The sequence below is a fragment of the Taudactylus pleione genome, unplaced genomic scaffold, assembly GCF_031769625.1.
Source record: "Taudactylus pleione unplaced genomic scaffold, aTauple2 ptg000278l, whole genome shotgun sequence".
NCBI classification, from domain to species: Eukaryota; Metazoa; Chordata; class Amphibia; order Anura; family Myobatrachidae; genus Taudactylus; species Taudactylus pleione.
Window position 1 is genome coordinate 2,015,964 of NW_028284680.1, and position 25,984 is coordinate 2,041,947.

The following is a 25,984-nucleotide window of genomic DNA, read 5'->3' on the forward strand; positions in this document are numbered from 1 at the left end:
AGACTGTGCTGGTTAATCGGATCTGCGACACTTGTATATCTGTGTATTGTCTTCCGTCCCAGCATGATCCCGCCATTCGCCTTCTCTGTGACTGTCTGATGTTTCCGATATTCCCAATACAGAACTGGGTCCCTGATTATTCAGCCTATTCCTACACAAAGGCCCCGAGTCTCACACACCATCGTCTGTAGCCACATCGCCGCGGGCTGCATACACATATCTGCGAACGTACACGCGATACAGAGCCGTGCGCATCTCAGCCGTTCCCCACTGGCCGTTACATGGGTGTTCCTGGGTGGCAAGTGGCCAGCAGCAATGTGAGCACATGCAGGAAAGCAGTCTCATGGCATGTTGTGCGCGTGTAGCCAGAACTCCCCGCAGTTCTCAGTCATGTGTGTGAATCCTGGATGCCAAATTCAGAGCGATCGCCTGCGCCGAGCGTTGAGTTACGTGTAAGTGCTGATAATGATGATGATGGCATAATGAAGACTGGGGGAGTGCGTACACACACTTGCGTATAGTCACATTATCAGTCCATTCGCAGTGGGGGCCTGGATTAGACTCTACATGTTACTGTATAGTCTGTGCAGCACGTTATCTGTACTGTGGGAACTGGTCAGAATGAGAATTTGTCCTAGGAGCAGGACCTACAGCTTGGCCCAAGTATCCCCTACACAAATGTGTTCTGTAAGGTGTGTACTCACCAAAAAGGCACTGTACAAAATACCCTTATCCCTAATCTCTGACCAAACGTCACACTACCTAAAGTAAGTTTTAACCCTACAACTGCCCTGTCCCGTGTAGCTCCTATGGTGTATATGGGATGGGGGTGCACTAATGTCTAACCAGCCTCGATTAACTCTCCACCTACCCCAAGCTGACATTGCAGAGTCGCCGACTGAGAGGAACAATGTCCCTCACCTGTTTATGAAGGTCGAATTCATATCCAGACTGTAGATCTTAAAATTCCTCAGCGCAACCTCTCTCAGAAACACGTCGCCAACAAGACCTGAGCGCACAGCAGACAAACGAGAGGAACCATGGTATCATTATACGTATAACACACAACGATGGCTGTACTCTTGCCTGCAGTACTAATAACCCATTATCACGTCTCCCAGCAACACTTTACCAGAGGATTACCGGAGCGGATACAGGATCAGACCCTTTCTCACCCAGGATGCTACTAAGACCCTCATCCACTCACTGGTCATCTCCAGATTGGACTACTGTAACCTCCTCCTATCTGTCCTCCCTGACTCCCATATGTCTCCTCTCCAATCTGTCCTCATTGCTGCTGCTCGGCTCATCTTCCTCTCCAAACGTCCTACATCTGCCTCCCCTCTCCTACATGCCCTACACTGGCTCCCCTCTCCTACGTGCCCTACACTGGCTCCCCTCTCCTACGTGCCCTACACTGGCTCCCCTCTCCTACGTGCCCTACACTGGCTCCCCTCTCCTACGTGCCCTACACTGGCTCCCCTCTCCTACGTGCCCTACACTGGCTCCCCTCTCCTACGTGCCCTACACTGGCTCCCCTCTCCTACGTGCCCTACACTGGCTCCCCTCTCCTACGTGCCCTACACTGGCTCCCCTCTCCTACGTGCCCTACACTGGCTCCCGTCTCCTACATGCCCTACACTGGCTCCCCTCTCCTACAAGCCCTACACTGGCTCCCCTCTCCTACTAGCCCTACACTGCCTCTCCTCTCCTACGTGCCCTACACTGCCTCCCCTCTCCTACGTGCCCTACACTGCCTCCCCTCTCCTACGTGCCCTACACTGCCTCCCCTCTCCTACGTGCCCTACACTGAAACCTCCCCTCTCCTACGTGCCCTACACTGAAACCTCCCCTCTCCTACGTGCCCTACACTGAAACCTCCCCTCTCCTACGTGCCCTACACTGAAACCTCCCCTCTCCTACGTGCCCTACACTGAAACCTCCCCTCTCCTACGTGCCCTACACTGAAACCTCCCCTCTCCTACGTGCCCTACACTGAAACCTCCCCTCTCTTACGTGCCCTACACTGCCTCCCCTCTCTTACGTGCCCTACACTGCCTCCCCTCTCCTATGTGCCCTACACTGCCTCCCCTCTCCTACGTGCCCTACACTGCCTCCCCTCTCCTACGTGCCCTACACTGGCTCCCCTCCCCTACGTGCCCTACACTGGCTCCCCTCCCCTACGTGCCCTACACTGCCTCCCCTCTCCTACGTGCCCTACACTGCCTCCCCTCTCCTACGTGCCCTACACTGCCTCCCCTCTCCTACGTGCCCTACACTGCCTCCCCTCTCCTACGTGCCCTACACTGCCTCCCCTCTCCTACGTGCCCTACACTGCCCCCTCTCCTACTAGCCCTACACTGGCTCCCCTCTCCTACTAGCCCTACACTGGCTCCCCTCTCCTACATGCCCTACACTGGCTCCCCTCTCCTACATGCCCTACACTGGCTCCCCTCTCTTACATGCCCTACACTGGCTCCCCTCTCCTACATCCCTACACTGGCTCCCCTCTCCTACGTGCCCTACACTGGCTCCCCTCTCCTACGTGCCCTACACTGGCTCCCCTCTCTTACGTGCCCTACACTGGCTCCCCTCTCCTACGTGCCCTACACTGCCTCCCCTCTCCTACGTGCCCTACACTGCCTCCCCTCTCCTACGTGCCCTACACTGGCTCCCCTCTCCTACGTGCCCTACACTGGCTCCCCTCTCCTACGTGCCCTACACTGGCTCCCCTCTCCTACTAGCCCTACACTGGCTCCCCTCTCCTACTAGCCCTACACTGGCTCCCGTCTCCTACATGCCCTACACTGGCTCCCCTCTCCTACATGCCCTACACTGGCTCCCCTCTCCTACATGCCCTACACTGGCTCCCCTCTCCTACATGCCCTCCCCTGGCTCTCCTCCCCCCTTCAGACCCCAATACAAGCTTCTCACACTCACTTACAAAGCCCTCACCCAATCCTCTCCCATTTACCCTTCAGACCTGCTCTCCCTTCATACTCTTGCCCTCCCCCTTCGCTCATCAAATGCCGCCTCTCCTGCCAACTGATTACCTCCTCCCTCGCCCATCTCCAAGATTTGCCCATGCTGCTCCGTCTCTCTACTACGCTTTAAAAGGGCTCGCACGACCCACTTCTTAATCATAGCCATCCAGCTCTCATCCTAACCCGCTGCTCCATGCTCCTTCCTCACTGACTACCCAATCTGTGTCACGCCTGTCTGTCTGCCATTACCAGAACGAGCAGGGCCCTCTTCCCTCATGCGCTTCTCATGTCATTTCCTTTATTTACACCATCTTATACTCCCTACAATGGCAACTAACACTTGGTTGCTGCCTAGGGTGTTATGATCGTGGATGCAGCTATGTGTATAAACCATACCTGCCGACATTCTGGCTGCTCCTTCCGGGAGGGAGCAACCAGATCTGCAGGACGGGGTGGGCGTGGCCGAGACAAGGGGGAGTGGCCGGTCGGGTGACGTCACTTGTGGGCGTGGCGTGGCGGAGTCACGCGATCGCGTCTGTTTGGCCCCGCCCCCGCTACACAATGCCGATAAAATAGGCATTGTGCAGCAGGGGGCGGGGCAAAAATGACGCGAATCGCATCATTGGCCCCCCTGCTGCGGGGGTTACAGGGGTTATAGCGGGGGCGATAGGAGGGGTGAGCGGCAGCCGGGAGAATTGCCTGCATTCCCGGGAGGTCGGGAGCGGCACCCGATTTTCGGGAGGCTCCCGACCAAATCGGGAGGGTAGGCAAGTATGGTATAAACCATGTCCTTGTCCTGCATTGTATTGTACAGTGTCATGGTTTTCTGGTTTTGCTGATTTGTGGAACCATAAAAATAAAGGATAATAAAAATAATTCCGGCTTAGGCACACTGTCTCAGGAACAGGGGCGTATTAAGAGAGGAGGGAATTAAGGGTATTAAGGTGTTTACTCCCTGTACGGGGCCCCCTTCTCTCTCCCCGGCTGCCATCATTGAAATGACAGCAGCATTAGACTCCGGGCACTACGGAGTCTACTGCACATGGCACAGTTCACCGGGAAAATGTCACGGCTGCCACATCCCCGGTGATTTCCTACTGCGCATGCCTAAACGCCGGGAAAATGGCTGCGGCGGCCATTATGCAGGCATTTTCTGTAGCGCTACTCCATGGGACATCGGAGGGGTAAGTATGAAAAAAAAGTATGGATGCAGGGTGTGCGATGCGAGCCCCCCTGGACTCAGGGGTACGTGTGTACCGCACATCCTGCACCCATTATAAATACGCCCCTGCTCAGGAAAGCATCTTTGAGCGTACAGGAAATACATCATCAATGGTGGTGCCCCCTGGGGTAACAACAGGTGCAGAGAGAAAGGAAGATTGCAAAAGTGGAAGTGTGAAATGCTGCTGTTGAACTACAAGTCTCAGCAAATCCTGCCAGCCTTATGGGCTAGGTTTTCAGTTCCACAACAAATGGATAAACGCCATTTTAATATCTTCTCCAACATAAACTGGAAGCTGAGCTCGTAGAAGTGAAGTGAATTAAATGACAGGACGTTTCCCTCAATGATTTGTATGGAGAATATAGAAATACCTTTCCGCTGATCATTAATTCTGGTTCCATAGTTGACGCGTCCACAGTTCTCTACTAATATTCGCAGCTTTCTATAGCCCTTTGGAAAGAAATTAAATGAAGAGGTTTAATAACATTTTCGTATAGTTAGTAGCAAGGTACAGACACAGTAACCAATCAGATATCTGCTTTCCATCCTCTGAATGTGCTACAAATGTAAAAGAGGATATGACTGGTTGCTATGGGATACAACACACAGCTCCCAGCAGGATAATGCACCATGTCACACAGCACACGTCCTCTCACGCTGCTCCCAGCAGGATAATGCACCATGTCACACAGCACACGTCATCTCACACTGCTCCCAGCAGGATAATGCACCATGTCACACAGCACACGTCCTCCTCTCACACTGCTCCCAGCAGGATAATGCACCATGTCACACAGCACACGTCCTCTCACGCTGCTCCCAGCAGGATAATGCACCATGTCACACAGCACACGTCATCTCACACTGCTCCCAGCAGGATAATGCACCATGTCACACAGCACACGTCCTCTCACACTGCTCCCAGCAGGATAATGCGCCATGTCACACAGCACACGTCCTCTCACACTGCTCCCAGCAGGATAATGCACCACCACACAGCACACGTCCTCTCACACTGCTCCCAGCAGGATAATGCACCATGTCACACAGCACACGTCCTCTCACACTGCTCCCAGCAGGATAATTCACCATGTCACACAGCACACGTCCTCTCACACTGCTCCCAGCAGGATAATGCACCATGTCACACAGCACACGTCCTCTCACGCTGCTCCCAGCAGGATAATGCACCATGTCACACAGCACACGTCCTCTCACACTGCTCCCAGCAGGATAATGCACCATCACACAGCACACGTCCTCTCACGCTGCTCCCAGCAAGATAATGCACCATGTCACACAGCACACGACCTCTCACACTGCTCCCAGCAGGATAATGTACCATCACACAGCACACGTCCTCTCACGCTGCTCCCAGCAGGATAATGCACCATCACACAGCACACGTCCTCTCACGCTGCTCCCAGCAGGATAATGCACCATGTCACACGTCCTCTCACGCTGCTCCCAGCAGGATAATGCACCATGTCACACAGCACACGTCCTCTCACACTGCTCTCAGCAGGATAATGCACCATGTCACACAGCACACGTCCTCCTCTCACACTGCTCCCAGCAGGATAATGCACCATGTCACACAGCACACGTCCTCTCACACTGCTCCCAGCAGGATAATGCACCATGTCACACAGCACACGTCCTCCTCTCACACTGCTCCGAGCAGGATAATGCACCATGTCACACAGCACACGTCCTCTCACGCTGCTCCCAGCAGGATAATGCACCATGTCACACAGCACACGTCCTCCTCTCACACTGCTCCCAGCAGGATAATGCTCCCTGTCACACAGCACACGTCCTCTCACACTGCTCCCAGCAGGATAATGCTCCCTGTCACACAGCACACGTCCTCTCACACTGCTCCCAGCAGGATAATGCACCATCACACAGCACACATCCTCTCACGCTGCTCAAAGCAGGATAATGCACCATGTCACACAGCACACGTCCTCTCACACTGCTCCCAGCAGGATAATGCACCATCACACAGCACACGTCCTCTCACGCTGCTCACAGCAGGATAATGCACCATGTCACACAGCACACGTCCTCCTCTCACACTGCTCCCAGCAGGATAATGCACCATGTCACACGTCATCTCACGCTGCTCCCAGCAGGATAATGCACCATGTCACACAGCACACGTCCTCTCACACTGCTCTCAGCAGGATAATGCACCATGTCACACAGCACACGTCCTCTCACACTGCTCCCAGCAGGCTAATGCACCATGTCACACAGCACATGTCCTCCTCTCACACTGCTCCGAGCAGGATAATGCACCATGTCACACAGCACACGTCCTCTCACGCTGCTCCCAGCAGGATAATGCACCATGTCACACAGCACACGTCCTCCTCTCACACTGCTCCCAGCAGGATAATGCACCATGTCACACAGCACACGTCCTCTCACACTGCTCCCAGCAGGATAATGCACCATGTCACACAGCACACGTCCTCTCACGCTGCTCCCAGCAGGATAGTGCACCATGTCACACAGCACACGTCCTCTCACGCTGCTCCCAGCAGGATAATGCACCATGTCACACAGCACATGTCCTCTCACGCTGCTCCCAGCAGTATAATGTACCATGTCACACAGCACGCGTCCTCCTCTCACACTGCTCCCAGCAGGATAATGCACCATGTCACACAGCACACGTCCTCTCACGCTGCTCCCAGCAGGATAATGCACCATGTCACACAGCACACGTCCTCTCACACTGCTCCCAGCAGGATAATGCACCATGTCACACAGCACACGTCCTCCTCTCACACTGCTCCCAGCAGGATAATGCACCATGTCACACGTCCTCTCACGCTGCTCCCAGCAGGATAATGCACCATGTCACACAGCACACGTCCTCTCACACTGCTCCCAGCAGGATAATTCACCATGTCACACAGCACACATCCTCCTCTCACACTGCTCCCAGCAAGATAATGCACCATGTCACACAGCACACGTCCTCTCACACTGCTCCCAGCAGGATAATGCACCATGTCACACAGCACACGTCCTCTCACACTGCTCCCAGCAGGATAATGCACCATGTCACACAGCACACGTCCTCTCACACTGCTCCTAGCAGGATAATGCACCATGTCACACAGCACACGTCCTCTCACACCTGTCCCAGCAGGATAATGCACCATGTCACACAGCACACGTCCTCTCACGCTGCTCCCAGCAGGATAATGCACCATGTCACACAGCACACGTCCTCTCACACTGCTCCCAGCAGGATAATGCACCATGTCACACAGCACACGTCCTCTCACACTGCTCCCAGCAGGATAATGCACCATGTCACACAGCGCACGACCTCTCACACTGCTCCCAGCAGGATAATGTACCATCACACAGCACACGTCCTCTCACGCTGCTCCCAGCAGTATAATGCACCATGTCGCACAGCACACGTCCTCTCACACTGCTCCCAGCAGGATAATGCTCCCTGTCACACAGCACACGTCATCTCACACTGCTCCCAGCAGGATAATGCTCCCTGTCACACAGCACACGTCCTCTCACACTGCTCCCAGCAGGATAATGCACCATCACACAGCACACGTCCTCTCACGCTGCTCCCAGCAGGATAATGCACCATGTCACACAGCACACGTCCTCTCACACTGCTCCCAGCAGGATAATGCACCATGTCACACAGCACACGTCCTCCTCTCACACTGCTCCCAGCAGGATAATGCACCATGTCACACGTCCTCTCACGCTGCTCCCAGCAGGATAATGCACCATGTCACACAGCACACGTCCTCTCACACTGCTCCCAGCAGGATAATTCACCATGTCACACAGCACACATCCTCCTCTCACACTGCTCCCAGCAAGATAATGCACCATGTCACACAGCACACGTCCTCTCACACTGCTCCCAGCAGGATAATGCACCATGTCACACAGCACACGTCCTCTCACACCTGTCCCAGCAGGATAATGCACCATGTCACACAGCACACGTCCTCTCACGCTGCTCCCAGCAGGATAATGCTCCATGTCACACAGCACATGTCCTCTCACGCTGCTCACAGCAGGATAATGCACCATGTCACACAGCACACGTCCTATAACACTGCTCCCAGCGGGATAATGCACCATGTTACACAGCACACGTCCTCTCACACTGCTCCCAGCAGGATAATGCACCATGTCACACAGCACACGTCCTCTCACGCTGCTCCCAGCAGGATAGTGCACCATGTCACACAGCACACGTCCTCTCACGCTGCTCCCAGCAGGATAATGCACCATGTCACACAGCACATGTCCTCTCACGCTGCTCCCAGCAGTATAATGTACCATGTCACACAGCACGCGTCCTCCTCTCACACTGCTCCCAGCAGGATAATGCACCATGTCACACAGCACACGTCCTCTCACGCTGCTCCCAGCAGGATAATGCACCATGTCACACAGCACACGTCCTCTCACACTGCTCCCAGCAGGATAATGCACCATGTCACACAGCACACGTCCTCTCACACCTGTCCCAGCAGGATAATGCTCCATGTCACACAGCACATGTCCTCTCACGCTGCTCACAGCAGGATAATGCACCATGTCACACAGCACACGTCCTATAACACTGCTCCCAGCGGGATAATGCACCATGTTACACAGCACACGTCCTCTCACACTGCTCCCAGCAGGATAATGCACCATGTCACACAGCACACGTCCTCTCACGCTGCTCCCAGCAGGATAGTGCACCATGTCACACAGCACACGTCCTCTCACGCTGCTCCCAGCAGGATAATGCACCATGTCACACAGCACATGTCCTCTCACGCTGCTCCCAGCAGTATAATGTACCATGTCACACAGCACGCGTCCTCCTCTCACACTGCTCCCAGCAGGATAATGCACCATGTCACACAGCACACGTCCTCCTCTCACACTGCTCCCAGCAGTATAATGCACCATGTCACACAGCACACGTCCTCTCACACTGCTCCCAGCAGGATAGTGCACCATGTCACACAGCACACGTCCTCCTCTCACACTGCTCCCAGCAGGATAATGCACCATGTCACACAGCACACGTCCTCTCACACTGCTCCCAGCAGGATAATTCACCATGTCACACAGCACACGTCCTCTCACACTGCTCCCAGCAGGATAATGCATCATTTCACACAGCACACGTCCTCTCACACTGCTCCCAGCAGGATAATGCACCATGTCACACAGCACACGTCCTCTCACACTGCTCCCAGCAGGATAATGCACCTTGTCACACAGCACACGTCCTCTCACACTGCTCCCAGCAGGATAATGCACCATGTCACACAGCACACGTCCTCCTCTCACACTGCTCCCAGCAGTATAATGCACCATGTCACACAGCACACGTCCTCTCACACTGCTCCCAGCAGGATAATGCACCTTGTCACACAGCACACGTCCTCTCACACTGCTCCCAGCAGGATAATGCACCATGTCACACAGCACACGTCCTCTCACACTGCTCCCAGCAGGATAAAGCACCATGTCACACAGCACACGTCCTCTCACGCTGCTCCCAGCAGGATAATGCACAGTCACCAGGTCTCAGTACAGTACAGCAGCTTTGGAGGACCCTCAACAGGAATGTCCATGCCTTGATAAAGGAACACAGGGTTCCGAAACGCGTTGGAAGGAGAGTGAATACAGCTGTGGAACCAGTTTGCTGATGGGAATGGACTCACAGATTTGAGGAATCCGGAATACCTCTCTGCAGTTTTGACATCTTTGCCCATTTTCTTCAGCACTCTTGTAAAACAGCCACCTGACATTTTAGTCACCGAGCTGGATTTTTATGAAGTTTCTTATGTGTCTTATAAATTCTTGTCTATATGTTATGTGTCAATTAAATAATGTTTACCTAAACTATATAGAGTTATGCTCAATAGCAACACAATAACATAGACCATATCACACTTCTACTTTCATTCATTGTATAACAATCTATAAGTTGGACACTTTTTTTTCCTTAAAGGCAGCGCTCTGATTTATTTTTCTTTATCTCATTGCTTCAAAGTCCCGGGTAGACAAAAAACTTAGAAAGAGCAGCTCTCCATTTGTTGCAAGAAAAGGGTCCTCACAAATTCTTTTCCAGGAATGCGCAGCCGTCCCCATGGGCCAGAGTCTCAGGAATGTGCAGCCGTCCCCGTGGGCCAGAGTCTCAGGAATGTTTTCTGCACCTTGTTCTATACATGGTGGAAAGAATTCCGGCTGTTATGGGGCAAAAGGGGCAGACCTAGAAAGGTGTACCTAATGTAGGGGTACATGGGCACCATCTCATTTTCCTGAGTCTGCACTCACACATGTAGGGAACACTCCTGTCAGAATTGAACGGGATCACGGGCGTCTGCCCGTCCCAAAAACTATTTAGCAAGGGAGTCAGTTATCCCATCAGACCATTTTACAAAGTTTTCAGGTGAATATAGGGGCAGTATACAAACGGAGCTTCACTGCCCATGCGCCAGCCTCCCAGGAGCACAGCGGGGGCGGCATCAGGGTGCTGTTCTTGAATAGTAGTAGTAAAGTCAAAGCAAAACAACCTCCATATAATCCACCAAACTGACACCATGAGTATTTCCCAGAACACACAGCTTCCATGCGAGCGCTGACTGTACAGAAGACTAATGTCCAGCACACGATGAAGACTCTGCATTGATAGGAGGAGGATACTTGTCACTTACCGGGACCTCAGGAATGGTCAGCTCCTGCTTTTTATAGTCCACAAATCCCACAGACTGGCTGCTAACAAATACCTGCAAGACATAGGTTTCCCATAATCAATAAATAAATATCGGATGGATATTATCCAAGCTAAGGGGTGCACATAAATATACTCATGGACGCAAATGTAAATAAAGATTTATATAAAATACTTATGAATTTTTAATAATATAGCCAAGCTGGCTCTAAAACATTGCACATGGAGCTTTGTAAATATAAACAACCAACATAAGCCGTTATAACATATTTGTCCTGTAATCATTTGTGCCCCCTATAACACGTGGCCAGCACAGTGCAATGTACATACTACATGTGACAGTCATTGCTCCACTCCACATAGGATTGATGCTCAGTGACTAGTGCCTGGTCTTCCCCCCATATGGACACATATGGTGCTCAGTGACTAGTGCCTGGTCTTCCCCCCATATGGACACATATGGTGCTCAGTGACTAGTGCCTGGTCTTCCCCCCATATGGACACAGATGGTGCTCAGTGAATAGTGCCTGGTCTTCCCCCCACATATGGACACGGATGGTGCTCAGTGAATAGTGCCTGGTCTTCCCCCCATATGGACACATATGGTGCTCAGTGACTAGTGCCTGGTCTTCCCCCCATATGGACACAGATGGTGCTCAGTGACTAGTGCCTGGTCTTCCCCCCATATGGACACATATGGTGCTCAGTGACTAGTGCCTGGTCTTCCCCCCATATGGACACATATGGTGCTCAGTGACTAGTGCCTGGTCTTCCCCCCCATATGGACACAGATGGTGCTCAGTGACTAGTGCCTGGTCTTCCCCCCATATGGACACATATGGTGCTCAGTGACTAGTGCCTGGTCTTCCCCCCACATATGGACACGGATGGTGCTCAGTGACTAGTGCCTGGTCTTCCCCCCATATGGACACATATGGTGCTCAGTGACTAGTGCCTGGTCTTCCCCCCATATGGACACAGATGGTGCTCAGTGACTAGTGCCTGGTCTTCCCCCCATATGGACACAGATGGTGCTCAGTGACTAGTGCCTGGTCTTCCCCCCATATGGACACAGATGGTGCTCAGTGACTAGTGCCTGGTCTTCCCCCCATATGGACACAGATGGTGCTCAGTGAATAGTGCCTGGTCTTCCCCCCACATATGGACACGGATGGTGCTCAGTGACTAGTGCCTGGTCTTCCCCCCACATATGGACACAGATGGTGCTCAGTGACTAGTGCCTGGTCTTCCCCCCATATGGACACAGATGGTGCTCAGTGACTAGTGCCTGGTCTTCCCCCCATATGGACACGGATGGTGCTCAGTGACTAGTGCCTGGTCTTCCCCCCATATGGACACATATGGTGCTCAGTGACTAGTGCCTGGCCTTCCCCCCATATGGACACGGATGGTGCTCAGTGACTAGTGCCTGGTCTTCCCCCCATATGGACACATATGGTGCTCAGTGACTAGTGCCTGGTCTTCCCCCCATATGGACACGGATGGTGCTCAGTGACTAGTGCCTGGTCTTCCCCCCCTATGGACACATATGGTGCTCAGTGACTAGTGCCTGGTCTTCCCCCCATATGGACAGAGATGGTGCTCAGTGACTAGTGCCTGGCCTTCCCCCCCTATGGACACATATGGTGCTCAGTGACTAGTGCCTGGTCTTCCCCCCATATGGACACATATGGTGCTCAGTGACTAGTGCCTGGCCTTCCCCCCATATGGACACGGATGGTGCTCAGTGACTAGTGCCTGGTCTTCCCCCCCATATGGACACAGATGGTGCTCAGTGACTAGTGCCTGGTCTTCCCCCCATATGGACACATATGGTGCTCAGTGACTAGTGCCTGGTCTTCCCCCCCATATGGACACAGATGGTGCTCAGTGACTAGTGCCTGGTCTTCCCCCCATATGGACACATATGGTGCTCAGTGACTAGTGCCTGGTCTTCCCCCCATATGGACACGGATGGTGCTCAGTGACTAGTGCCTGGTCTTCCCCCCCTATGGACACATATGGTGCTCAGTGACTAGTGCCTGGTCTTCCCCCCATATGGACAGAGATGGTGCTCAGTGACTAGTGCCTGGCCTTCCCCCCATATGGACAGAGATGGTGCTTCTCCAGAACTGGATGGGCACCAGGTAAAGGCTGCAGTGAGGCCTCCGGAGCACATTCACTTACTTACAGTTACTTATATAACGCCAGTATATTCCACTGCGCTTACAAATGGGAACAAACAGTAATAAAACGAGACTGGGTAATAACTGACAGGCAGAGAGGAAGGAGGGCCCTGCTCACAGGCTGACACGCTGTAGGGATATAGGAGTGTGATACATGGGGATGTGGGGGGTGGCTAGAGAAACGCAGGCGTGTCTAACCGTTAAAACACTGTTTTCTGGGCGTGTATAAATTAGCAACTGTGTTCTTGCTGGCAGCAGGAGAGCCCTCTGTGTGTCTGGTGACCGGCTGTGTGTGTGGCAGCAGGAGAGGCCTCTGTGTGTTTGGTGACCGGCTGTGTGTGGCAGCAGGAGAGGCCTCTGTGTATCTGGTGACCGGCTGTGTGTGCGGCAGCAGGAGAGCCCTCTGTGTGTCTGGTGACCGGCTGTGTGTGTGGCAGCAGGAGAGGCCTCTGTGTGTCTGGTGACCGGCTGTGTGTGGCAGCAGGAGAGGCCTCTGTGTATCTGGTGACCGGCTGTGTGTGTGGCAGCAGGAGAGCCCTCTGTGTGTCTGGTGACCGGCTGTGTGTGCGGCAGCAGGAGAGCCCTCTGTGTGTCTGGTGACCGGCTGTGTGTGCGGCAGCAGGAGAGGCCTCTGTGTGTCTGGGGACCGGCTGTGTGTGCGGCAGTAGGAGAGCCCTCTGTGTATCTGGTGACCGGCTGTGTGTGTGGCAGCAGGAGAGCCCTCTGTGTGTCTGGTGACCGGCTGTGTATGCGGCAGCAGGAGAGCCCTCTGTGTGTCTGGTGACCGGGTGTGTGTGTGGCAGCAGGAGAGCCCTCTGTGTGTCTGGTGACCGGCTGTGTGTGCGGCGGCAGCAGGAAACCCCTCTGTGTGTCTGGTGACCGGCTGTGTGTGTGGCAGCAGGAGAGGCCTCTGTGTGTCTGGTGACCGGCTGTGTGTGTGGCAGCAGGAGAGCTCTCTGTGTGTCTGGTGACCGGCTGTGTGTGTGGCAGCAGGAGAGGCCTCTGTGTGTCTGGTGACCGGCTGTGTGTGTGGCAGCAGGAGAGCCCTCTGTGTGTCTGGTGACCGCTGTGTGTGTGGCAGCAGGAGAGCCCTCTGTGTGTCTGGTGACCGGCTGTGTGTGTGGCAGCAGGAGAGCTCTCTGTGTGTCTGGTGACCGGCTGTGTGTGTGGCAGCAGGAGAGCCCTCTGTGTGTCTGGGGACCGGCTGTGTGTGGCAGCAGGAGAGGCCTCTGTGTGTCTGGGGACCGGATGTGTGTGCGGCAGCAGGAGAGCCCTCTGTGTGTCTGGTGACCGGCTGTGCATGCGGCAGCAGGAGAGCCCTCTGTGTGTCTGGGGACCGGCTGTGTGTGGCAGCAGGAGAGGCCTCTGTGTGTCTGGGGACCGGCTGTGTGTGTGTGGCAGCAGGAGAGCCCTCTGTGTGTCTGGGGACCGGCTGTGTGTGTGGCAGCAGGAGAGGCCTCTGTGTGTCTGGGGACCGGCTGTGTGTGTGCGGCAGCAGGAGAGCCCTCTGTGTGTCTGGTGACCGGCTGTGTGTGTGGCAGCAGGAGAGGTCTCTGTGTGTCTGGTGACCGCTGTGTGTGTGGCAGCAGGAGAGCCCTCTGTGTGTTTGGTGACCGGCTGTGTGTGGCAGCAGGAGAGCCCTCTGTGTGTCTGGTGACCGGCTGTATGTGTGGCAGCAGGAGAGCCCTCTGTGTGTCTGGTGACCGGCTGTGTGTGTGGCAGCAGGAGAGGTCTCTGTGTGTCTGGTGACCGCTGTGTGTGTGGCAGCAGGAGAGCCCTCTGTGTGTTTGGTGACCGGCTGTGTGTGGCAGCAGGAGAGCCCTCTGTGTGTCTGGTGACCGGCTGTATGTGTGGCAGCAGGAGAGGCCTCTGTGTGTCTGGTGACCGGCTGTGTGTGTGGCAGCAGGTGAGGCCTCTGTGTGTCTGGTGACCGGCTGTGTGTGTGGCTGCAGGAGAGGCCTCTGTGTGTCTGGTGATCGGCTGTGTGTGTGGCAGCAGGAGAGCCCTCTGTGTGTCTGGTGACCGGCTGTGTATGCGGCAGCAGGAGAGGCCTCTGTGTGTCTGGTGACCGGCTGTGTGTGTGCGGCAGCAGGAGAGCCCTCTGTGTGTCTGGGGACCGGCTGTGTGTGTGGCAGCAGGAGAGGCCTCTGTGTGTCTGGTGACCGGCTGTGACTGCGGCAGTGTATGACAGTAATGCCCCCTACACAGGATATTAGCATACGGCAGTAATGCCCCCCCATACACACACACAGGATATTAGCGTATGGCAGTAATGCCCCCCCATACACACACACACAGGATATTAGCGTACGCAAGTAATGCCCCCCATACACACACACAGGATATTAGCGTACGCCAGTAATGCCCCCCCATACACACACACAGGATATTAGCGTATGGCAGTAATGCCCCCCCCCATACACACACACACAGGATATTAGTGTACGCCAGTAATGCCCCCCCATACACACACACAGGATATTAGCGTATGGCAGTAATGCCCCCCCATACACACACACACAGGATATTAGCGTACGCAAGTAATGCCCCCCATACACACACACAGGATATTAGCGTACGCCAGTAATGCCCCCCCATACACACACACAGGATATTAGCGTATGGCAGTAATGCCCCCCCCCATACACACACACACAGGATATTAGCGTACGCCAGTAATGCCCCCCCATACACACACACACACAGGATATTAGTGTACGGAAGTAATGCCCCCCACACACACACAGGATATTAGTGTACGGCAGTAGTGCCCCCCCATACACACACACAGGATATAAGTGTACGCCAGTAATGCCCCCCCATACACACACACACAGGATATTAGTGTACGGCAGTAATCCCCCCCCACACACACACACAGGATATTAGTGTACGCCAGTAATGCCCCCCACACACACACACAGGATATTAGTGTACGGCAGTAATGCCCCCCATACACACACACAGGATATTAGCGTACGCCAGTAATGCCCCCCCATGAACACACACAGGATATTAGTGTATGGCAGTAATGCCCCCCACACACACACAGGATATTAGCGTACGCCAGTAATGCCCCCCCATACACACACACAGGATATTAGTGTACGCCAGTACACCTCCACAAAAACACAGGATATTAGTGTACGCCAGTAATGCCCCCCCCATACACACACACAGGATATTAGTGTACGGCAGTAATGCCCCCCCATACACACACACAGGATATTAGTGTACGGCAGTAATCCCCCCCACACACACACAGGATATTAGTGTACGGCAGTAATGCCCCCCACACACACAGGATATTAGTGTACGGCAGTAATGCCCCCCCATACACACAAACACAGGATATTAGCGTACGCCAGTAATGCCCCCCCATACACACACACAGGATATTAGCGTACGGCAGTAATGCCCCCCCATACACACACACACACACACAGGATATTAGCGTACGCCAGTAATGCCCCCCCATACACACACACAGGATATTAGTGTACGGCAGTAATGCCCCCCCATACACACACACAGGATATTAGTGTACGGCAGTAATCCCCCCCATACACACACACAGGATATTAGTGTACGGCAGTAATGCCTCCCCCATACACACACACAGGATATTAGTGTACGGCAGTAATCCCCCCCACACACACACAGGATATTAGCGTACGGCAGTAATGCCCCCCCATACACACACACAGGATATTAGTGTACGGTAGTAATCCCCCCCATACACACACAGGATATTAGCGTACGCCAGTAATGCCCCCCCATACAAACACACAGGATATTAGTGTACGGCAGTAATCCCCCCCACACACACACACACACACACACACAGGATATTAGTGTACGGCAGTAATGCCTCCACACAGGATATTAGTGTACAACAGTAATGACCCCCACACATGATATTAGTGTACGGCAGTAATGCCCCCCCCATACACAGGATATTAGTGTACGGCAGTAATGCCTCCACACAGGCACACACACAGGATATTAGTGTACGCCAGTAATGCCCCCCCCCATACACACACACAGGATATTAGCGTACAACAGTAATGCCCCCCACACGATATTAGCGTACGCCAGTAATGCCCCCCCCCATACACACACACAGGATATTAGCGTACGGCAGTAATGCCCCCTTCCCCCCCCACACACACAAAGGATATTAGTGTACGGCAGTAATACCCCCCACATATGATATTAGTTTACGGAAATAAACCCCCCCCCCCATACACACACACACACAGGATATTAGTGTACGGCACTAATGCCCCCCCCCCGCTATACACACACACAGGATATTAGTGTACAACAGTAATGCCCCCCACACAGGATATTAGCGTACGCCAGTAATGCCCCCCCCATACACACACACAGGATATTAGCGCATGGCAGTAATGCCCCCCACACACACACAGGATATTAGTGAACGGCAGTAATGCCCCCACACAGGATATTAGTGAACGGCAGTAATGCCCCCCCCCACAGGATATTAGCGTACGCCAGTAATGCCCCCCCCCCATACACACACACAGGATATTAGTGTACAACAGTAATGCCCCACCCCCACCCATACACACACACAGGATATTAGTGTACGGCAGAAATGCCACCACACAGGATATTAGTGTACAGCAGTAATGCCCCCCCCCCATACACACACACACAGGATATTAGTGTACAACATTAATGCCCCCACACAGGATATTAGCGTACGCCAGTAATGCCCCCCTCATACACACACAGGATATTAGTGTACAACAGTAATGCCCCCCCCATACACACACACAGGAAATGAGTGTACTGCAGTAATGCCCCCAACACGATATTAGTGCACGGCAGTAATGCCCCGCACACAGGACATTAGTGCACGGCAGTAATGCCCCGCACACAGGATATTAGTGTACGGCAGTAATGCCCCCCACACAGGATATTAGTGTACGGCAGTAATGCCCCCCCACACACACACACAGGATATAAGTGTACTGCAGTAATGCCCCCCACAAATGATATTAGTGTATGGCAGTAATGCCCCCCACACAGGATATTAGTGTACGGCAGTAATGCCCCCCACACAGGATATTAGTGCACGGCAGTAATGCCCCGCACATAGGATATTAGTGTACGGCAGTAATGCCCCCCACACAGGATATTAGTGTACGGCAGTAATGCCCCCCACACAGGATATTAGTGTACAACAGTAATGCCCCCCACACATGATATTAGTGTACGGCAGTAATGCCCCCCCATACACACACACACACACACACAGGATATTAGTGTACAACAGTAAAACCCCCCACACAGGATATTAGTGTACGACAGTAATGCCCCCCACACAGGATATTAGCGTATGCCAGTAATGCCCACCCCATACACACACACAGGATATTAGCGTACGGCAGTAATGCCCCCCACACATGATATTAGTGTACGGCAGTAATGCCCCCCACACAGGATATTAGTGTACAACATTAATGCCCCCACACAGGATATTAGCGTACGGCAGTAATGCCCCCCACACATGATATTAGTGTACGGCAGTAATGCCCCCCACACAGGATATTAGTGTACGGCAGTAATGCCCCCACACAGGATATTAGTGTACAACAGAAATGCCCCCCACACATGATATTAGTGTACGGCAGTAATGCCCCCCCATACACACACACACACACACACAGGATATTAGTGTACAACAGTAAAACCCCCCACACAGGGTATTAGCGTACGGCAGTAATGGCCCCCACACATGATATTAGTGTACGGCAGTAATGACCCCCCCATACATACACACAGGATATTAGTGTACAACAGTAGTGCCCCCCACACAGGATATTAGCGTATGCCAGCAATGCCCCCCCCCATACACACACACAGGATATTAGTGTACAACAGTAATGGCCCCCCCACACAGTATATTAGTGTACAATAGTAATGCCCCCCCCCCGATACACACACACAGGATATAAGTGTACGACAGTAATGCCCCCCACACATATTAGTGTTCGGCAGTAATGCCCCCCACACAGGATATTAGTGTACGGCAGTAATGCCCCCCACACACACACACACACACACACACAGGATATGAGCGTACGGCAGTAATGCCCCCCACACAGGATATTAGTGTACGGCAGTAATGCCCCCCCCCATACACACACACAGGATTTTACTGTACGGCAGTAATGCCCCCGCCCCCCCCCATACACACAGGATATTAGTGTACAACAGTAATGTCCCCCACACAGGATATTAGCGTACGCCAGTAAGGCCCCCCCCCATACACACACACAGGGTATTAGCGTACGGCAGTAATGCCCCCACACATGATATTAGTGTACGGCAGTAATGCACCCCCCATACACACACACTGGATATTAGTGTGCAACAGTAATGCCCCCCAACACAGGATATTAGCGTGCGCCAGTAATGCCCCTCCCATACACACACACAGGATATTAGCGTACGGCAGTAATGCCCCCACACACACACAGGATATTAGCGTACGGCAGTAATGCCCCCCACACACACACACAGGATATTAGTGTAAGGCAGTAATGCCCCCACACAGGATATTAGTGTACGGCAGTAATGCCCCCCACACAGGATATTAGTGTACGGCAGTAATGCCCCCCCCCCCCCCCCCCCCCACACACACACACACACACACACAGGATATGAGCGTACGGCAGTAATGCCCCCCACACAGGATATTAGTGTACGGCAGTAATGCCCCCCCCCCATACACACACACAGGATATTACTGTACGGCAGTAATGCCCCCCACACAGGATATTAGTGTACGGCAGTAATGCCCCCCCATACACACACACAGGATATTACTGTACGGCAGTAATGCCCCCGCCCCCCCCCCCCCATACACACACACAGGATATTAGTGTACAACAGTAATGTCCCCCACACAGGATATTAGCGTACGCCAGTAATGCCCCCCCCCATACACACACACAGGATATTAGCGTACGGCAGTAATGCCCCCACACATGATATTAGTGTACGGCAGTAATGCCTCCCCCCATACACACACACAGGATATTAGTGTACAACAGTAATGCCCCCCACACAGGATATTAGCGTACGCCAGTAATGCCCCTCCCATACACACACACAGGATATTAGCGTACGCCAGTAATGCCCCTCCCATACACACACACAGGATATTAGTGTACGGCAGTAGTGCCCCCCCATACACACACACAGGATATAAGTGTACGCCAGTAATGCCCCCCCATACACACACACATAGGATATTAGTGTACGGCAGTAATGCCCCCCCATACAAACACACAGGATATTAGTGTACGGCAGTAATGCCCCCCCATACACACACACACAGGATATTAGTGTACGGCAGTAATCCCCCCCCCCACACACACACACACACAGGATATTAGTGTACGCCAGTAATGCCCCCCACACACACACACAGGATATTAGTGTACGGCAGTAATGCCCCCCCATACACACACACAGGATATTAGCGTACGCCAGTAATGCCCCCCATGAACACACACAGGATATTAGTGTATGGCAGTAATGCCCCCCCATGAACACACACAGGATATTAGTGTATGGCAGTAATGCCCCCCACACACACACAGGATATTAGCGTACGCCAGTAATGCCCCCCCATACACACACACAGGATATTAGTGTACGCCAGTACACCTCCACACAAACACAGGATATTAGTGTACGCCAGTAATGCCCCCCCCATACACACACACAGGATATTAGTGTACGGCAGTAATGCCCCCCATACACACACACAGGATATTAGTGTACGGCAGTAATCCCCCCCACACACACACAGGATATTAGTGTACGGCAGTAATGCCCCCCACACACACAGGATATTAGTGTACGGCAGTAATGCCCCCCCATACACACAAACACAGGATATTAGCGTACGCCAGTAATGCCCCCCCATACACACACACAGGATATTAGCGTACGGCAGTAATGCCCCCCCATACACACACACACACACACACACACACACAGGATATTAGCGTACGCCAGTAATGCCCCCCCATACACACACACAGGATATTAGTGTACGGCAGTAATGCCCCCCCATACACACACACACACAGGATATTAGTGTACGGCAGTAATCCCCCCCATACACACACACAGGATATTAGTGTACGGCAGTAATGCCTCCCCCATACACACACACAGGATATTAGTGTACGGCAGTAATCCCCCCCACACACACACAGGATATTAGCGTACGGCAGTAATGCCCCCCCATACACACACACAGGATATTAGTGTACGGTAGTAATCCCCCCCATACACACACACAGGATATTAGCGTACGCCAGTAATGCCCCCCATACAAACACACAGGATATTAGTGTACGGCAGTAATCCCCCCCACACACACACACACACAGGATATTAGTGTACGGCAGTAATGCCTCCACACAGGATATTAGTGTACAACAGTAATGACCCCCACACATGATATTAGTGTACGGCAGTAATGCCCCCCCCATACACACACACAGGATATTAGTGTACGGCAGTAATGCCTCCACACAGGCACACACACAGGATATTAGTGTACGCCAGTAATGCCCCCCCCCCATACACACACACCGGATATTAGCGTACAACAGTAATGCCCCCCACACGATATTAGCGTACGCCAGTAATGCCCCCCCCATACACACACACACAGGATATTAGCGTACGGCAGTAATGCCCCCTTCCCCCCCCCACACACACAAAGGATATTAGTGTACGGCAGTAATACCCCCCACATATGATATTAGTTTACGGCAATAAACCCCCCCCCCCATACACACACACACACAGGATATTAGTGTACGGCAGTAATGCCCCCCCCCCCGCTATACACACACAGGATATTAGTGTACAACAGTAATGCCCCCCACACAGGATATTAGCGTACGCCAGTAATGCCCCCCCCATACACACACACAGGATATTAGTGTACGGCAGTAATGCCCCCACACAGGATATTAGTGAACGGCAGTAATGCCCCCCCCCACAGGATATTAGCGTACGCCAGTAATGCCCCCCCCCATACACACACACAGGATATTAGTGTACAACAGTAATGCCCCACCCCCACCCATACACACACACAGGATATTAGTGTACGGCAGAAATGCCACCACACAGGATATTAGTGTACAGCAGTAATGCCCCCCCCATACACACACACACAGGATATTAGTGTACAACATTAATGCCCCCACACAGGATATTAGCGTACGCCAGTAATGCCCCCCTCATACACACACAGGATATTAGTGTACAACAGTAATGCCCCCCCCCATACACACACACAGGAAATGAGTGTACTGCAGTAATGCCCCCCACACATGATATTAGTGCACGGCAGTAATGCCCCGCACACAGGATATTAGTGCACGGCAGTAATGCCCCGCACACAGGATATTAGTGTACGGCAGTAATGCCCCCCCCCACACACACACAGGATATAAGTGTACTGCAGTAATGCCCCCCACAAATGATATTAGTGTACGGCAGTAATGCCCCCCACACAGGATATTAGTGTACGGCAGTAATGCCCCCCACACAGGATATTAGTGTACGGCAGTAATGCCCCCCACACAGGATATTAGTGCACGGCAGTAATGCCCCGCACATAGGATATTAGTGTACGGCAGTAATGCCCCCCACACAGGATATCAGTGTACGGCAGTAATGCCCCCCACACAGGATATTAGTGTACAACAGTAATGCCCCCCACACATGATATTAGTGTACGGCAGTAATGCCCCCCCATACACACACACACACACAGGATATTAGTGTACAACAGTAAAACCCCCCACACAGGATATTAGTGTACAACAGTAATGCCCCCCACACAGGATATTAGCGTATGCCAGTAATGCCCACCCCATACACACACACAGGATATTAGCGTACGGCAGTAATGCCCCCCACACATGATATTAGTGTACGGCAGTAATGCCCCCCACACAGGATATTAGAGTACAACATTAATGCCCCCACACAGGATATTAGCGTACGGCAGTAATGCCCCCCACACATGATATTAGTGTACGGCAGTAATGCCCCCCACACAGGATATTAGTGTACGGCAGTAATGCCCCCCACACAGGATATTAGTGCACGGCAGTAATGCCCCGCACACAGGATATTAGTGTACGGCAGTAATGCCCCCCACACAGGATATTAGTGTACGGCAGTAATGCCCCCACACACACACACCACACACACACAGGATATTAGTGTACAACAGTAAAACCCCCCACACAGGATATTAGTGTACAACAGTAATTCCCTCCACACAGGATATTAGCGTATGCCAGTAATGCCCACCCCATACACACACACAGGGTATTAGCGTACGGCAGTAATGCCCCCCACACATGATATTAGTGTACGGCAGTAATGACCCCCCCATACATACACACAGGATATTAGTGTACAACAGTAGTGCCCCCCACACAGGATATTAGCGTATGCCAGCAATGCCCCCCCCATACACACACACAGGATATTAGTGTACAACAGTAATGGCCCCCCACACACAGGATATTAGTGTACAATAGTAATGCCCCCCCCGATACACACACACAGGATATAAGTGTACGACAGTAATGCCCCCCACACAGGATATTAGTGTACGGCAGTAATGCCCCCCACACAGGATATTAGTGTACAACAGTAATGCCCCCCACACATGATATTAGTGTACGGCAGTAATGCCCCCCCCATACACACACACACACACACACACACACACACACAGGATATTAGTGTACAACAGTAAAACCCCCCACACAGGATATTAGTGTACAACAGTAATGCCCCCCACACAGGATATTAGCGTATGCCAGTAATGCCCACCCCATACACACACACAGGATATTAGCGTACGGCAGTAATGCCCCCCACACATGATATTAGTGTACGGCAGTAATGCCCCCCACACAGGATATTAGTGTACAACATTAATGCCCCCACACAGGATATTAGCGTACGGCAGTAATGCCCCCCACACATGATATTAGTGTACGGCAGTAATGCCCCCCACACAGGATATTAGTGTACAACAGTAATGCCCCCCACACATGATATTAGTGTACGGCAGTAATGCCCCCACACAGGATATTAGTGTACAACAGAAATGCCCCCCACACATGATATTAGTGTACGGCAGTAATGCCCCCCCATACACACACACACACACACACACACACACACACACACACAGGATATTAGTGTACAACAGTAAAACCCCCCACACAGGATATTAGTGTACAACAGTAATGCCCCCCACACAGGATATTAGCGTATGCCAGTAATGCCCACCCCATACACACACACAGGGTATTAGCGTACGGCAGTAATGCCCCCCACACATGATATTAGTGTACGGCAGTAATGACCCCCCCATACATACACACAGGATATTAGTGTACAACAGTAGTGCCCCCCACACAGGATATTAGCGTATGCCAGCAATGCCCCCCCCCCCATACACACACACAGGATATTAGTGTACAACAGTAATGGCCCCCCCACACAGGATACTAGTGTACAATAGTAATGCCCCCCCCCCCCCGATACACACACACAGGATATAAGTGTACGACAGTAATGCCCCCCACACATATTAGTGTTCGGTAGTAATGCCCCCCACACAGGATATTAGTGTACGGCAGTAATGCCACACACACACACACACACAGGATATGAGCGTACGGCAGTAATGCCCCCCACACAGGATATTAGTGTACGGCAGTAATGCCCCCCCCATACACACACACAGGATTTTACTGTACGGCAGTAATGCCCCCGCCCCCCCCCCATACACACACACAGGATATTAGTGTACAACAGTAATGTCCCCCACACAGGATATTAGCGTACGCCAGTAATGCCCCCCCCCCATACACACACACAGGATATTAGCGTACGGCAGTAATGCCCCCACACATGATATTAGTGTACGGCAGTAATGCCCCCCCCATACACACACACACAGGATATTAGTGTACGGCAGTAATGCACCCCCCATACACACACACTGGATATTAGTGTGCAACAGTAATGCCCCCCAACACAGGATATTAGCGTACGCCAGTAATGCCCCTCCCATACACACACACAGGATATTAGCTTACGGCAGTAATGCCCCCACACACACACAGGATATTAGCGTACGGCAGTAATGCCCCCCACACACACACACAGGATATTAGTGTAAGGCAGTAATGCCCCCACACAGGATATTAGTGTACGGCAGTAATGCCCCCCACACAGGATATTAGTGTACGGCAGTAATGCCCCCCCCCACACACACACACACACACAGGATATGAGCGTACGGCAGTAATGCCCCCCACACAGGATATTAGTGTACGGCAGTAATGCCCCCCCCCCCATACACACACACAGGATATTACTGTACGGCAGTAATGCCCCCGCCCCCCCCCATACACACACACAGGATATTAGTGTACAACAGTAATGTCCCCCACACAGGATATTAGCGTACGCCAGTAATGCCCCCCCCCCCATACAAACACACAGGATATTAGCGTACGGCAGTAATGCCCCCACACATGATATTAGTGTACGGCAGTAATGCCCCCCCCATACACACACACACAGGATATTAGTGTACGGCAGTAATGCACTCCCCATACACACACACTGGATATTAGTGTACAACAGTAATGCCCCCCAACACAGGATATTAGCGTACGCCAGTAATGCCCCTCCCATACACACACACAGGATATTAGCGTACGGCAGTAATGCCCCCCAC

At 52.7% G+C, this 25,984-nt stretch overlaps 1 protein-coding gene across 2 annotated transcripts in view; it reads right to left on the reverse strand.

Annotated features, from left to right (window-relative positions):
• GLB1L2 (galactosidase beta 1 like 2) overlaps positions 1 to 25,984 on the reverse strand; it is a 155,731-nt gene that overhangs the window by 32,884 nt on the left and 96,863 nt on the right. For both annotated transcript variants that reach the window (XM_088481831.1, XM_088481830.1), the window contains 3 exons: positions 10,935 to 11,006; positions 4,578 to 4,656; positions 922 to 1,009 (listed from right to left, as the gene is read on the reverse strand). In XM_088481831.1, the coding sequence (XP_088337957.1) occupies positions 922 to 1,009; positions 4,578 to 4,656; positions 10,935 to 11,006 (239 nt within the window). The remainder of the gene's footprint in view (positions 1 to 921; positions 1,010 to 4,577; positions 4,657 to 10,934; positions 11,007 to 25,984) is intronic.